Source organism: Rhincodon typus, chromosome 1 (genome assembly GCF_021869965.1).
Source record: "Rhincodon typus isolate 14 chromosome 1, sRhiTyp1.1, whole genome shotgun sequence".
In the NCBI taxonomy this organism is placed as follows: domain Eukaryota; kingdom Metazoa; phylum Chordata; class Chondrichthyes; order Orectolobiformes; family Rhincodontidae; genus Rhincodon; species Rhincodon typus.
In genome coordinates this window covers 106,297,144-106,312,420 of record NC_063332.1, presented here as the reverse complement: position 1 = coordinate 106,312,420, position 15,277 = coordinate 106,297,144, and the positions used below count along the sequence as shown (strand labels likewise).

General features: G+C 39.2%; 1 protein-coding gene across 1 annotated transcript in view; it reads right to left on the bottom strand.

The window, feature by feature from the left end:
- The window catches only part of LOC109918418 (AF4/FMR2 family member 1-like), a 167,067-nt gene that overhangs the window by 48,349 nt on the left and 103,441 nt on the right, over positions 1 to 15,277 (bottom strand). The window contains exons 5-9 of the mRNA XM_048604209.1: positions 14,930 to 15,016; positions 14,669 to 14,705; positions 12,456 to 12,498; positions 3,182 to 3,236; positions 2,438 to 2,475 (exon numbers count right to left, since the gene is read on the bottom strand). Coding sequence (XP_048460166.1) covers positions 2,438 to 2,475; positions 3,182 to 3,236; positions 12,456 to 12,498; positions 14,669 to 14,705; positions 14,930 to 15,016 — 260 coding nt within the window. The remainder of the gene's footprint in view (positions 1 to 2,437; positions 2,476 to 3,181; positions 3,237 to 12,455; positions 12,499 to 14,668; positions 14,706 to 14,929; positions 15,017 to 15,277) is intronic.

Genomic DNA, 15,277 nt, shown 5'->3' with positions numbered 1-15,277 from the left:
CTCCTCTGATGCTGCCTGGCCTGCTGTGTTCATCCAGCTTCACACCTTGTTATCTCAGACTCCAGTGTCGGCAGTTCCTACTATCTCTCAGTACAAACCCATTAACTTGTATAACTTCAATCATAGGAAAAATACGCTCTATGGTCACCTGCATAGAGTAGGAATTATCGGAGACATTTTACATGGTTTCTAGAAATAAAAATTGTGAAATTGTGAATAAATCTCTGCTGAGGCATCTCGTGACGTTGAGGACCTACATTTGCATAGCAACATTTAATTTGGATAAAAGTAGTGTTCAGCACACACGCAGGGTAAACTCCCTCAATGGTATAGAACGGAAGTCAATTGAAGATCTTGGTGTTAACAGTATCTAGTTCTCTCAAGGTTCATGACTAGTATCACCAACTGAGAACAGAACAAAGGTGTTGGGTTGCATTGCTAAAAAAATTCAATTTCGAGCAAAATGCATCATTATGCGCTTGTACAAGTGGAATACTGAATAACATAAAACAGAAATGAATCAATCATAGGCACCTAGGATCAGGAGTAAGCCATTCAGCCCCTCGAGCCAGTTCTGCCATTCACTAAGATTATGGTAATCTGTGGCCTAACTCTATATGCCTGCCTTGGGACCATATCCCTTGATACCCTTGCTTAATAAAAATTAGTCTACCTAGGATTTAATTTTAACAATTGAATTAGCTGCCATTTGAGGAAGACAGTTCCAAACCTTCACTACTCTTCGTACATAGAGGTGCTTTCTAATACCTCTCCAGAATGGCCTGGCCCTAATTCTTAGACTATGTCCCTAGTTCTAGAATTTTCAACCAGTGGAAATAATTTATCTTCATCTACTGTCTTTCACTGTTAATACCTCCATTAGATCAGTCCTTTATTTTCTAAAATTTAGAAGGTTAAGGCTAAATTGGTCTAATTTCTCTTCATAACTTAACCACTGAAGTCCAGGTACAAACCATGTAAAACTGTGTGGAACTCCCGAGGACTAAAATATCCTCACCAAGATATGGTGCTCAAATCTGCTGACAGTACTCTTAAGTGGAGTCCAAACAAGGGTTTGTATAACTATAGCTATAACTATAACTATAACATCTGCATCATTATACTCCAGCCCTTTAGATATAAAGGTCAGCATTCCATTAGCCTTCTTCACTATTTTCTGTACATGTTTGTGGCTTAAATTTCTTTTAAAAGAGCTATGCACCTAAACCTCCAAATCTCACTGGATATCCACTATATTTAACTTTGTACCTTCTTAAACAAAATATCCTCATTTATCCTTTTTTGGTCCAAAATGGTAACTTCATTCTTGCTTATATTAAAATCCAGCTGCCACAGCTTTGCCCATTCACCTAATCTATCAACACCCTATTGTAATTTCATGCTGTCGTCAATACTGTCTACAATGCTGCCCAATTTTTGGTTATCAGCAAATTTGGATATTTAACAACTTTGATCATGGAATGAAAAGTTAGTGAATATTATGAATAACTGAGATCCCAACATAGAATCCTAAAGGACAAGACCAGCCACGTCCTGCCAATTTGAGTACTTGTCCATTTTTCCAACTCCCTAATTCCTATCCATGTCAGTAATATGCCCTCAATTCCATGGGTTTCCACCTTAGGTAACAATCTCTTCTGTGGAACTTTATCAAAAGCCTTCTGGAAGTCCACATAAACATGTTCCATTTACTTAAATCTGCCTACCACCTTTGTCAGTCTCCCTGATTAACTGATTTTTTTTTTAAAAAGATGATCAGTTACTCGATCCTTGATTATAGGCTCCAACAATTCCCCACCATAGATGTCAAGTTAACTGGTCTGGAATTCCCTGGTTTCCCACCATCGTTGAACAAGGATAAATTCATTCACCAAAAGGTGGGTGGAGACCCACATTCCAGATTTTCATGTTACACTCCTCCACTGTCCACTTGCCGCAAATTGGTTGTTGCTTGGTTTGAAAGAAAAAGCTCTACATTGCTACAGGTGGTGAGGGCTGTTGTGAATATTATGAAGCTTTAAGCTTGGTGGACCTGGTTTCTTTTTGTTTAGTTCATCATTTGTTCTAACTTTACCACTTTGGTCTTCAAGATGTAAAAATATTCATAGGTATTTTCACTTGTTTGGCCCAACAAAACAAACTGAATCAGCTGGGTAGCTGTTAAAGCAGTACAACTGCTCTGGGAAGGAGAGAGGGGGTAGAAATATGGCACAGTTCCGCCTCCAATTGTCACCTGATGAATTTCTGCTTGAAAAAGTTGTCGGTGTGTGGAATCAGATCAGGATTTGATAAGGATTTACTTCTTACTGTAAAAATGCACAGGAAAGGAAGGCTTCATTTGCAGTATGTCTTAGGACATGGATTTGAACAGACAAAAATCAAAACGAATACAAATTTGAATAGAAAATAAATGTACCTTTTAGGGGCAGAAATAGGCACTGGCTTGTCCATGACCTGTATTTGAGGTGTAGGGGAGGACAGGTGGGAAAAGGGAAGTAATAGTGGGCATGAGACGGAGAAGAGGTGAAAAGAGAAGCAAGAAAATCAATTAGTCTGTTACATCTTAAGAAAGAAAGATTACATCTTGCATGCAATCCAAACTATTTAGATATCATTAAAACAACTCAGTTTTCATATTAATTGAACAAAGAGTACAGAAATTGATGTAGGAAATTATACATAGGGACCATAGACATCTCTTTCTCTCTGTTAAAGACAGACAAGCAGTTATACAGCCCAAGGTACTATAATGGAGAGGGAGATCCCAAGTGTATTTTAGCCAGAATGTAAACAGAGTTCATGATATTGGTGCTATCTTGAACCACACTACAGGTCTCTAGCTAACTCAGTAACCAGAGCCTAGATTATAGGTACAGAAACAGAAATGGTTGGGAAAGCTCAGAAGATCTGGCAGCATCTGTGGAAGAAATCAGAGTTAATGGTTTGAGTCTAGTGACCCCTCCTTAGGACACTCAGGCTATTCTGAAGGAGGGGTTGAAGGAGGAAGACCCAAAACATTACCTCTGATTTCCTCCACAGGTGCTGCCAAACCTACTGAGTCTTTCTAGCTATTTCTGTTTTTGTTTCTGATTTTCAGCATCCGCAGTTCTTTCAGTTTTTAATTAGATTACAGATATCCTGCAGAAAATCAAAGACTAACCTGATCTCCATCACTGTCATCACTGCTGCTGATTTGGAGGTCATTTTCAAGTGTCCTGGAAGTAAATTTACACAAAAAGATAATAACTAGGCCACATGCTAATTTTTTAAGAGATTTTACCAATTTTCATTTGTTAACCAGAATAATTTTCCCAAATCAAACCTTTTTCTCTTTAAGTTGACAAACTGAGTAATTTCTTGTATACCAAGCAGCAATATACTTATAATCCCAGCACAATCCTTGACGATTTAGTGAATCCAAACTTTAGTGAACCCACAAAAATAATGAGGCTCTACAGAACTGGAAGTCTATGAACGTTGTACCATTATTCAAAAACGATCCCTGGTATGGGCCAAATAATTATAGGGCAGTCTGTCAGCAAAGTACTTAGAATCAATGTTGAAAGATAGAATCAATGTTATTTGACAAAGCAGAGATAAACTGGGGGGTGTCAGCATGGGTTGGTTCAGCAAAAGAAGCGTCTTACTAACCTAATTAAATTATTTGAGGAAGTAACAAGGAGAATTGATGAGGGTAGTGCAGTAGATGTAGTTTACATGGATTTCAGCAAGGCCTCACACATACCACAAGGTCTCGGCTCCACCCTCTGCAACCGGATCCTCAGCTTCCTGCCCCATAGACCGCAATCAGCGAAGATAGACAACTGCACCTCCTCCACAGTAACACTCAACACTGGAGCTCCCCAAGGATTCTTTCTCAGTCCCCCATTGTACTCCCTGTATGCCCACGACTGCATTGCCAAATTCCAAATGAGCACCAGCTACAAGTTTGCTAATGGCACCACCGTGTTAGGATGGATATCAAACAAGGATGAGCCAGAATACAGAAAAGAGAGTGTGGTAGTGTCGTGGTGCAACGACAACAACCTCCCTCTCAATGTCAGCAAAACTAAAGAACTGATCATCGACTTCAGAAAGAAAGGGGGAGAACATGCCCCATCTACATCAACAGACCACAGGTTGAGAGGGTCAAGGGTGTCCATGAAGAATGACGACAACCCACAACTTGTCCTGCACTTCCCATGTAGATGCGACGGTCAAGGCAGCACTACAACGCCTCTTCTCCCTGAGGCAACTCAGTAAAATTGGCATGTCCATACGGACCCTCACCAACTTCTACACATGCACCATTGACAGCATACTGTCCGGATGCAGGACAGTATGGTATGGCAACTGCTCTGGCCAGGACCTTTAAGAAACCACAGAAGGTTGTATATACAGCCCAGACCATCACAGAAGCCAACCCTCCATTCATGGACTCCATCTACACGTCTTGTTGCTGCAGAAAGGCTGCCAACATCAAGGATCTCTCCCACACCGGTAATGCTCTCCTACAACCTCTTCCGTTAGGCAGAAGATACTGAAGCCTGAACACATGCCTCAACAGGATCAAGAACATCATCTTCCCTGCCGTTATGAGACTGATGAATGGATTCTCTAACTTCAAATAATGCTGATCTTGTTAATATTGATCTTGCCTTGCGTGTGCTGTAACCTGTCCAAGATTTTTTTTCACCCTATGAACCGTACATCCTTGCTTACTATGATCTGCCTGCACTGCTCACAAACAAAGCTTTTCACTGTACTTCGGTATAGGTGGTAATAAATCAAATCAATCAGTAAACACGGCAGACTGTTCTGAAAAACATCCGTGGGATACAGTGTAATGTGGCAGGCTCAGTGACAGGAATTAGAGGTAATGGTTGATGGATGTTTTAGTGAATGGACAGTGGCTTCCACAGGTTTCAGTGCTGGGTCCCTTGTTTTCTGCGCTACGTGAACAATTTAAACTTAAACGTGAGAGGCATGATTGGGAAATTTGCAGACTTAACAAATATTGCCCAGGCAGTTGACAGTGAAGGGAATGACTGGCGACTACAGAAAAATATCAGCGGTTTGGTCGAGTAGGAGCGCAACTTCATTGCACAATTGGACAAAATAATGAAGGGCTTGGATAGGGTGGATAGGGGAGTATAGTTGACCCAAGTAGAGAGGTCAAGTACGACAGCGCAGATTTAAGTTAATTCGAAGAATCAGAGATGACAAAAGGAAAACATCTTCTTCACATAGATGGTGGTGCAAATCTAGAATCTACTCCCTGGTTTGGTGTTTAGGTGGAAACTCTCAAGTCATTATAAAGGAATCTGAATCTGCACCCAAAGTACTGTAATCTGCAAAGCTACAGATCAGGTGCTGGAAAGAGGGATTAGAATGGGTGGCTGGTTTATTTAAACATGAGCGAGCCAATTGGCTACTTCTGTGCTGTAACTTTTATATGGTTCTATGATGAAGGCTTAGCTCCATTCCTGGTTTGACCTGGAATTTGACTTGAGTTGTAGCTCAATACCGCAACACAGTATCTATTGCAATTGATCTTGGGTCTCCAGTTATACATCTAACAATTTCCTTTGTTTACTTTATCCTGGCCAACATAATCTCTTTCAATGGTAAGGGATAAACTGATCATTTATATTGTTTGTGGTAATTCAGACCAATTGCACCCGAGTTGGCCACTTTATCATAATGATCATATATCCAATTCATTGGTTGTGACACCCTTTGGAATGCCCAGAGAACATGAAACAAGTTTTTTTTTAAATTGCCTTTATGCCATTATATGCAAAAAAATGGATTTTGCTTATCTGAAAATGCTCTTTCTTTAAAAAAAACAGAGAATCTGATTTCAAAGCATCTCATTACATATGGAATGGAAAGACATATGACCCAATAAAAATTGTTAAAGACCATCCACCTCTCAGGTGAACCACAATGAACAGGGTTTGAAGTGCCTCACGACACTAAGGATGTGACAGATGATATATAAACACAAAAGATTCTCTAATCTCCTTGTGTGGCTCCTTGTAAGCACAGAAACTGTCGCTGCACAAGGTTCAAATTCAAAACTGGCTCCACAAATTTTGGTACGATTTGTTTGAAGCTGGCTGTAAATAACACTTTCAGAGTCTTGTGACCTAGGTTTAAATCCAGAGTATTTCCACTCTCTCTGCTGTTTATAAAAGCTTCAATTTGAGATTGCTTTAGGAAGCTCAATCCAATCATCATAGTTATAGCTTCAAATACCTGCAGTTCATCACAAAAACGTACATATCATTAAAGAAACCATACAGAAATGTGCAAGATATCATAGCAGGAATACTTTAAGGGTGTTCCTTTGAAATTAATGCTGTCTGGGGAGAACTGAAGGAGTGTGTGTGTTTGAAAGACATCAAATCCAATTTAGGAACACCTACTAATTACTGAGAGTAATAAAAAGTGAATACTTATTCCATTCCCTATCACCAATACTGCAAGGTAACTAACAACTATTATATGTTGATTATCACTTTGCTGTTTGTAGGAGTTTTCTGTACACAAAACTGGTTCCTATATCTTCAAAATTCCAACATTGACTACACTCCAAAAGTACGTCAATGGCTGCAAGATCTTCAGGGATCTCCTGTAGTTGTGAACTATGCTGAATAAAAGCAATATTTTTGCCCCCAAAGTTGGGTCTCTTTTCACAGTAAACCTTGGAGGTATGAGTCAGAGAACTCTTCTGCAGATAGCTCTGTACATTGTTTCAAGTAATCATCAAATAATAGTTAAAGAATCATAATTATACATTAGAATTAAAATATTTAACATACTAAGGTCATGAAAAAATTCAAAGACAAAATGATGGAAAACGTGAAAATGTGCATTGTAATCAGAGACATGAAAATCTCTTTCTTTTCTTCCATTTTTAACTACTCATGTCAACTGATTCTAATTCAATTAACACGTGATCCGACACACTTTCTTCCATTAGAAGGAAAGACTACCGTTCATGTATTACATGCCCATTTGAATGAAGAGTAGAATAGAAATACAGCAAGTACAATTAAGCCTGGTTTACATTTACTTAAATGCAGTGTGTCACAGAATCTTAATGCTATTACTGAAGATGATTAAAAGAAAAATCCATATGGATAGAATACAAAGAAACGCAAAGTGAGGATTAGTTGTTGAGGGAATAAATCATCCTGAACTCTAATTCTACTGTTAACCAAATATTTTAATCTGAAGAATAAGCCTCCAAATTTCAAGTTGTACTTGACTAATCCTCTTTAAAAATAACTGAACCCAATGTTGGCTTAGTAACTGACGTGAAAAGTTTTTTGTACGCAGAGCACGTCACCTTCTCTCTATACCTCTGCAAGCCAATCAGGTGGTGATATAGTTGCTAAGCCTAAAATGGTTAGGAAAATATCTTCAAGCAGTTATTGCTAAAACTGAGAACAAAACAAACACATCAGCTGCTTACAAGTAAATTGCTAAAATTGCCATGCATTACAAGTTGTATTCTCAGTATCTTCTTCACCATGTAACTGCATTCAACTATCTGCAACCAACTAAATACAACTGGTTGCACAGCACAACAACTTTAGCGTGCAGTTTATGCATATGCAACTACTGCAAAATGGCAGTACAGAACAAGGCCATTCAGCCCATCAAGTGCCTGTCAGAATTTTTGACCACTGATGCTACCTTCTTCAACCCATATCCTTGTTGATTCCACAATTCCTTTTTGAAGTATTGAATGGAATCTGCTTTAGCAAAAAAAAAATTGTAGCTGAGAAGTATATACCCTAAACAGTGTGTAAGGCTAAGTTTTCTAATTGCCTACGGTTTCAATTATACCTCTGTTTTGGACGTCCAGAGCTTTTAATCGGTCAGGTAAGATTGAAAAAACCAGACAATGTAAAATCCACATACTTGGCTTGCAGCGGCAGGCTGAGCAGTTAGGCCACCATAACTGGCTTTGGTTTCTTTGAACTTTTGCTGAACAAAAAAAAGAGTGTTCAATATTTTCAATCTTGATTAAGATTGAGTGATTCATATAGAAAAACTTGAATGTGGACATTTAGATGGAGGATTTAATTAGGTTTAGTTGCTATGTCCATGTAGCACATAGCCAGTGGAACATTTAATGGGACCAATCTGTGCAGCCATAGAGGTGCAACTTGTATACCAGTAGGAGTCACTTTGTTCAAAAAAGTGTGTGGAAGGGAGATAAATTGAAATGGAGGTTTAAGAATAAGTAACCAACTGTGACACTGAGCAGCAGTGCTTCCACATCAGTTCTGATCTTTAATTAGCAACTGTTTCCAAGTTGAACAGTCTGTGCTGTAAATAATCTTGTCAAGGATGATACTGCAAAAAATAAACTTGTAGACTGTGATACTTTGTTAAACAGGCTCACTAGGCAATTTGAGATGGTTTCACTTTACACCAAGGCATTGACAAATTGAGAGCGCAAAACTCTGCGGCGTACAGTTCTAATCATCCTCTGGGACAATCACCTAATTTGAGTATAAAATAGGCAAGGCTGCCTGCAGCATTCAGATGCTATAAATATCATGGTCTAATTTAGACAGTTTAGCATTAAAGCCAGTTGACTGCTTAATTCCATAAATCAAGTAGGGACTTATCACTGCAGCAGAAGGCAAGTTAATAATTAGGCAACTCCTAACAGTCAACATCATGCCAGCTTTCTGATATAGATATGAACTCACTAATTACTACGATGTGGGAGGTGCCAGTGTTGGACTGGGGTGAACAAAGTTAAAAATCACACGACATGAGGTTATCGTCCAACAGATTTATTTGGAATCACAAGCCTTCAGAACGTAGCCCCTTTGTCAGGTGAAGTGAGAGAGAAGCACATAGACACAGAATTTATAGGCAAAGACATCAAAAGATCATACAACTGGGTGTGACTGGAGTGTCAAATAATAAATGTCTGCAGGTGATTAAAAACAGACAGTGAGAGTAAAGTTTCAACAGCTGAACAACAAGCAAAGGGATGATCTATAATCCAATTAAATGGGGCAGAGAGATCATTACAAAAAGTTAAGAATAAGGTGGTGCTACAGACAAACAAAATGACTGGAATAATGTGATAGCTATGAGAGTCACATGCAGAGGGTCATCCCTCTACTTGTTATTCAGTTGTTCAAACTTTACTTACACCATCTGACACTTTTGATCACCTGCAGAGACTTATTATTCGACACTCCATTCGTATTACTTTTTGATGTTTCTGCCCATAAATTCTGTGTCTGTGTGCTTTTCTCTCACTTCACGAAGGGGCTATGGTCCGAAAGCTTGTGATTTCAAATAATCCTGTTGGACTATAACCTGGTGTCGTGTGACTTCTCATTAATTACTGACCAGTAAAATAAAAAATCAAAATAAATTATACTATGCTTTTTGCAGGATAAATTTATCCAAAAGTTACATGTTTCGCAAATGCATACTAACATTGAATAAAAGATAAAGGAAACTTCTAGTGAAGCTGTTACTGCTCATTACAGGATAGAATTCCACTTCTAAATCACATTTATATTACATTTCCAATTGTTTTTCTGGCATTCTACTCCATCCCTAAAACTGCTACCTCACCTCAAGAGTTTGGATCTACAGAGAATAGCAGTGTCGTAGCACCTCATTCAGATCACACAACCATGCAGCACAGAAGACAACCACTCACTCAGTTTTTCCTCCAGAGCCCGAAACCATTTCTTGTCGCATCGATCTAGATATTCCAACCAGCAAAATAGTTTTTCTCTCTTTCTGCCCCTCTCTTAAAATCTTCAAAACTGACCAAACCATCCCATATCGTTCTAAATTTCAGGAAATACAATATTGATGTGTATAATCATCTGTGGAACTTAACTCTAGGTATCATTTAACCTGGGGTATCATGCTAACAAATCTGTCTTTCACTTCCATTGTTTCGATCATTTCATCGTTATGCAAATATTATCTATCCTTTCTAGGTCAAAGCTGGATTACCTCACTGACCTATTTTGAATTCCATTTGCCACCGTTTTGGCCATTCAAATTCTTAATCTCCTCTTCAATTTTATGCTTCCATCTATACCACTTATAAAACTTGTCTGTCTTTTTGCCATTGTCAGACATGGACATGGGTAACTTCGTCATCACCCAAGTTATTAAATACAAGAATACCTGATGCACCATCACGGATCATGCAGAAAGCCTGCAGTTGTACCTTGCCAACTGGAGCACCTCCCTTTTCTGAAAGAACAAATGCTGGAGATCATTGTAGGTCAGACAGAATCGATGGAGAAAGAGCAAGCTAACATTTTGAGATGACTCTTCATCAGAGCTGAAGTGAAGTGTGGAGGGGACAGCATTTATGCTATTGTTGGGGGTGAGTGTAAGGTGGAAAAAAAACCTACTGCTAGTGCTTCTGCCCTTGCCCCTTTCCATCACTCAACAGTGAGATCGGGTTGCCCTTGTCCTCACTTTCCATCCCTCCGCATTCAAAGGATCATTCTCTGCCATTTCAAACAATTCTAGTAGAACGCCGCTACCAAACATCTTCCCCTCATTCTCCCATCTGCATTTTGCAGGGATCGTTCCCTCTGGGACACCCTACTCCATTCCACAACCACCAACACCATCCCCCGCTCCACAGCACCTTCCCATGTAACCGCAGAAGGTTTGACACCTGCCTGTTCACCTCCTCCCTGCTCACCAACCAAGGGCCTAAACAGTCTTTCTAGGTGAAGCAGCATTTCACCTGTACCTCCTCCAATCTTATGTATATTGTATTCACCGCACCCAGTGTGGCCTCCTCGACATTGGAGAGGCCAAACACAGACTGGGGGTGACCACTTTGCGGAACACCTCTGGTCTGTGCGGAAGCATGACCCTGGCCTTCCCATAGCCAGTCATTTTAACACCGCGTCCTGCTCATACACCCATTTGTCTGTCATCGGCATGCTGCAGTGTTCCAGTGAATCACAGTGCAAACTGGAGGAACAACATCTCATCTTCAGACAAGGCACTTTGTAGCCTTCTGAACTCAATATGGAGTTCAACACCTTCAAATTGTGAACCAACTCCCATTTCTTCCCTTTTAAGCTTTATTTGTTACATTTTCCATTTCTTTGTAGGTTTACTTGTTACATTCTCTGTTATCATGCCCTCTCTCTTCTCCCTCAAATGCCAGTGGGATTGTCTGCTCTTTCAAGTCTGGCAGGTGGACACACCGTTGTTCTGACATTCTCACATTCTGATCACTTAATCAGGACTAACATTTTTTCTCCTCCACACCACCAACCCCCCCCCCAACTACAGCTAAATGCTGACCCCTCCACATTTCACTTCAGCTCTGAAGAAGAGTCATCTAAACTCGAAACATTAGCTTGCTGTCTCTCGATGGATGCTGCCTGACCCTGTGACCTCCAGCATTTATTGTTTTCAGTACAGATTTCAGCATCTACGGTAATTTGCTTCCCTTTTCTTCCTACATGTCTCTTGATATGCAGCTTAAATCAGATAAATATATTGCCCTCACTTCCACAAGTTTGACTTTGACTCTCAGTCTCTTATGGAAATCTGTAGCAAATGTCTTCTGGAAATTCCTACAAGTGTAGATTTATGAACACAAAGGCCCCTTGAACGTTTTTTCTGGATTGCATAATCCAGTAATGGTTCAAATAGCCAGCATCCTAAAACTATGCACAGAGTTATATTTCCTCGCAACTTGTCTTTAGGTAGGAATAGAAGATTTTGTGTTTTATTCTTGAAAAGCAAAGCTAATAAAAAAAATTCACCCCACAAAGTGTTCAGCATCTTGTAATCTATTTACAATCATAAATATTCCACCATTTTGATGCAAACTGATTAACAGGACGCTGCAATTTAAGGTGCAGGACATCTCATTGTGGGTCCTCAAATAAACAAGAAACAGACGTAAGACTCTCATTCTTCAATACTTGTGAAATGAATATAGAGAATAGAGAATAGAGGGAAGTCTACATGGTTTAAGGTGGAGAAAGCAAATTGTCAGCACTCCACATGATTTTAAAGAACTGATAAATTCAAAGTTAAAGGCTATTACTGTCAAGGAGCAGCCAATCACATGGTCTTTCATTGGGTTGGAAGGGGATTATGGAAGCTTTCCAGCCCTCAGTAGATTAAGCGAAAGAGAAGGATGCTACCTGTACTCTATCCAATTGTTACCTAATAGCATTGAAACAAACAGATGAACTTGCTGTGCTGCTCATCTTAGCATCGAACACAGGAAGGATTATGCCCACTAAATTTGAGGAAGAGTACACCAGTTTAACTTCATAAACTTTACAAATTTAACTGACAAACTTGAGAGACTGTACGCAAATCATTCAAGATGGCAAAACAAAAAAAGCAGTTGCATTTTAAAGAAAATATGTACTTACGAATTCTCCTCTTGAGAACTTCGTGAAAGGATCTCACATTTCTCTGTAAAACCGAATGCAGATGGGACATAATGGAAGAGCTAATAGCACACATCCTATTAACTTTGATCAATCTGAAGTTCAAGTTGCAGTCAACTAATGAACGGCTCATGTTTCTGAATGGCCCAAATCTAAACTAGTGGTTCAATTTATCACAAGCGTATTGTATTCAAGTCCCATCAGCTCCAGAGATGTGTTGTAACTTCTCTGAACAGGTTGCATAGAAAACATATTTGGGCTGAGTGAACATTTTTATTTAAAAATTCACTTTGCACCTGGAGAAATCCAAGATTCATTATTAATTCTTGAATTCAACATCACAGATGATTGCACAATTTAGTCAGGAGCACCACAATGACAGGATGCACAAGAGCGAGAGAGTGAGAATCATTGATATAAGCACATTGGGATATCCTTAGGTTGTAAACGGAACTTCCTTTAAGCCAAAGCAATCTTGTACACGTCTTTTAAGTTATTGTTAATTAAAATTTGCATTTGTTCCAATTAATGACTATACATATTCTAAGAAAACCATAGTTAGAAATAAGATAATAATGCAGTGATGATGCAATAATTTAATTTTATGAATAGAAGAAGTCATAGATCAAAATGGCTATTGCCTCACTTGTGGTGCAGCGGTAGTGACTCTATCCCTGGACCAGGAGGCCTGGGTTCAAGTCCCACCTGTTCCACAGGTGCGTGATAGCGACTCTGAACAGGTAGATTAAAAATACTTTTTTTCCCCTTCACTTCAATAGAAAATCTGCATTGTTGTGACAAATCCACACTAGATTTGGAGTCAGCTGATTGAACTACATGTGTCAGCAATGCACAGTGAAAAGGACCTCAGCCAAAAGCCCAACTTGAAAATTGTGGCTAGTCAACAATAGATTAAAAAGAATGTGATTTAAAGAGGTTAATACTGCGTTTATACTGGAGGTCAGGACCTGAACAACAAGTGTTTGGATCATTTGATTTCTGACTGGCAGTATAATCCAAGTGGATTTATAAAAGTCAGTGCCTGCATCAATAAGCACTGGAGTACTTACAGCCACATATTTGGTCATCACAACCTTATTTAGTTAAAGGGCAATGGTTTTGTTCTTCATGTATAGGCTTAAAGGCTTAGGAAAAGAAAAAATCTCTACAAATATAGTAATATTTGCATATATGTATTCATTTCAAAGGTTATTTCGTCTCACTTGACGTTTTTTTTGCCCACAAGACGAGTGAAATTTTTTTTGCAGGATTTAATTGAAGTGGTTGGAAAGGAAGCTAGAGGCCAAGGGCAGTGGTGGGGAAAAGATGGAAATCAGGCAAGTTGAAATGCTTGCCCTTATTTGAGTCCTGAAGGGATTTCCAGCACCAAATTCCTGAGTGCTTCCAGGATCTCCACTTTCACACACAACCAGAAGGTGTCAAAGAAATATCTTTTAACCTAACTGACCAGACTTGAAAATGTGTTCACGAGTGATCTTAGCTCAGCTTGCTAGGTTCGAGTTCCTGCTCATTTCTAGAAGCAGCCATTGGGCCCATTAAAGCCACTTTTCGTGTAACAGTAATCTGTCACTGTTCTAGCAGTTCTACCAGTTGCAGTCTGAGCGGTTTCTGGTACCTCATATTTGTTAGCAATTACCCTGATGCAGCTCTTGCAAGTTCAATACTCACTTCCTGAAAAATCACCTGGGACTCAACCATCCATGAACTGTCAAGATAACTTGTAATGGAGTCACTGCTATGAAAAATTGCATTGGAAGCTCACGTTCTCAATAACCTGGGAATGCATGCCAAATGGGTGGGGGGCTCTGCAGTGTTTTTGAACCTCAGAACTAGACAACTGAAAGCAAACAAGCTTGCAGCATCTGCATTGGGCTCTCATTTTAAATGGCCTATTTTACATATAGGCTAAGAGTTCAGAGGCTATTAGCTATTAGAAAACTGCCCCCAGATTCTCACCAAATAAGGTCGTGAAATTTCCTATCACTTTAAACAGTTTTGCCACAATTAACTGGTTTCATTTTAACGTAATGTGTCATTTTCAACTAGTATTTTAATTAGTTTTTACTATGAAATAAAGACCAGCCATTGTTAGTTTATATGTGCGAAGAAAACCAATCTCAGTATGTTTTTGAGTGTCAAACATTACTAGTAAAATCAAACGAGTTATTACTCACTGTGTCCTCCAAAACCAGAAGAGGCATGCTGGGTGTCCTAGATACAAAGAAAATATCTCAGTGTTTTAGGTTAGAAGCTTCACATTTTAATTCAAAAGTGAAATTACTTTTAAAAAGTTTGCACAGATCAATATCTCAGCATTGTAACTATTTTTCCTCAAAAACACTTCAAATTTAATATTTTCTTTTTACTTAATTTCAGCAAATAATTTGATAAAATACTTGGGTAGTTGTATTATCTATTTGATACACTCTACATACCTTGTTTTGGAACGGAAATTTGGATGATTCCGTTGTACTGGGCGTTTGTATGGCAGTCAGAGGTGGTGGCCATGATTGTGTCATTTCCTGTCAAGACACCCAAACAAGTCAATGATGAGATTTCCATCTCAGTCAAGGAGAATCCCAAGTGCAGGAGGAGTCCATCTGATGCCAGGGACTCCAATATAAAAAGGTAATAATATGGACATGGGAAATCTTTTCGGACAGAATTCCAGACATAAAACAAAGCAAACAAACAACAAAAGGGCACTTGAGTAAACTAAGACAACAAGGTGCAGGGCTGGATGAACACAGCAGGCCAAGCAGCATCATAGGAGCAGAGAGGCT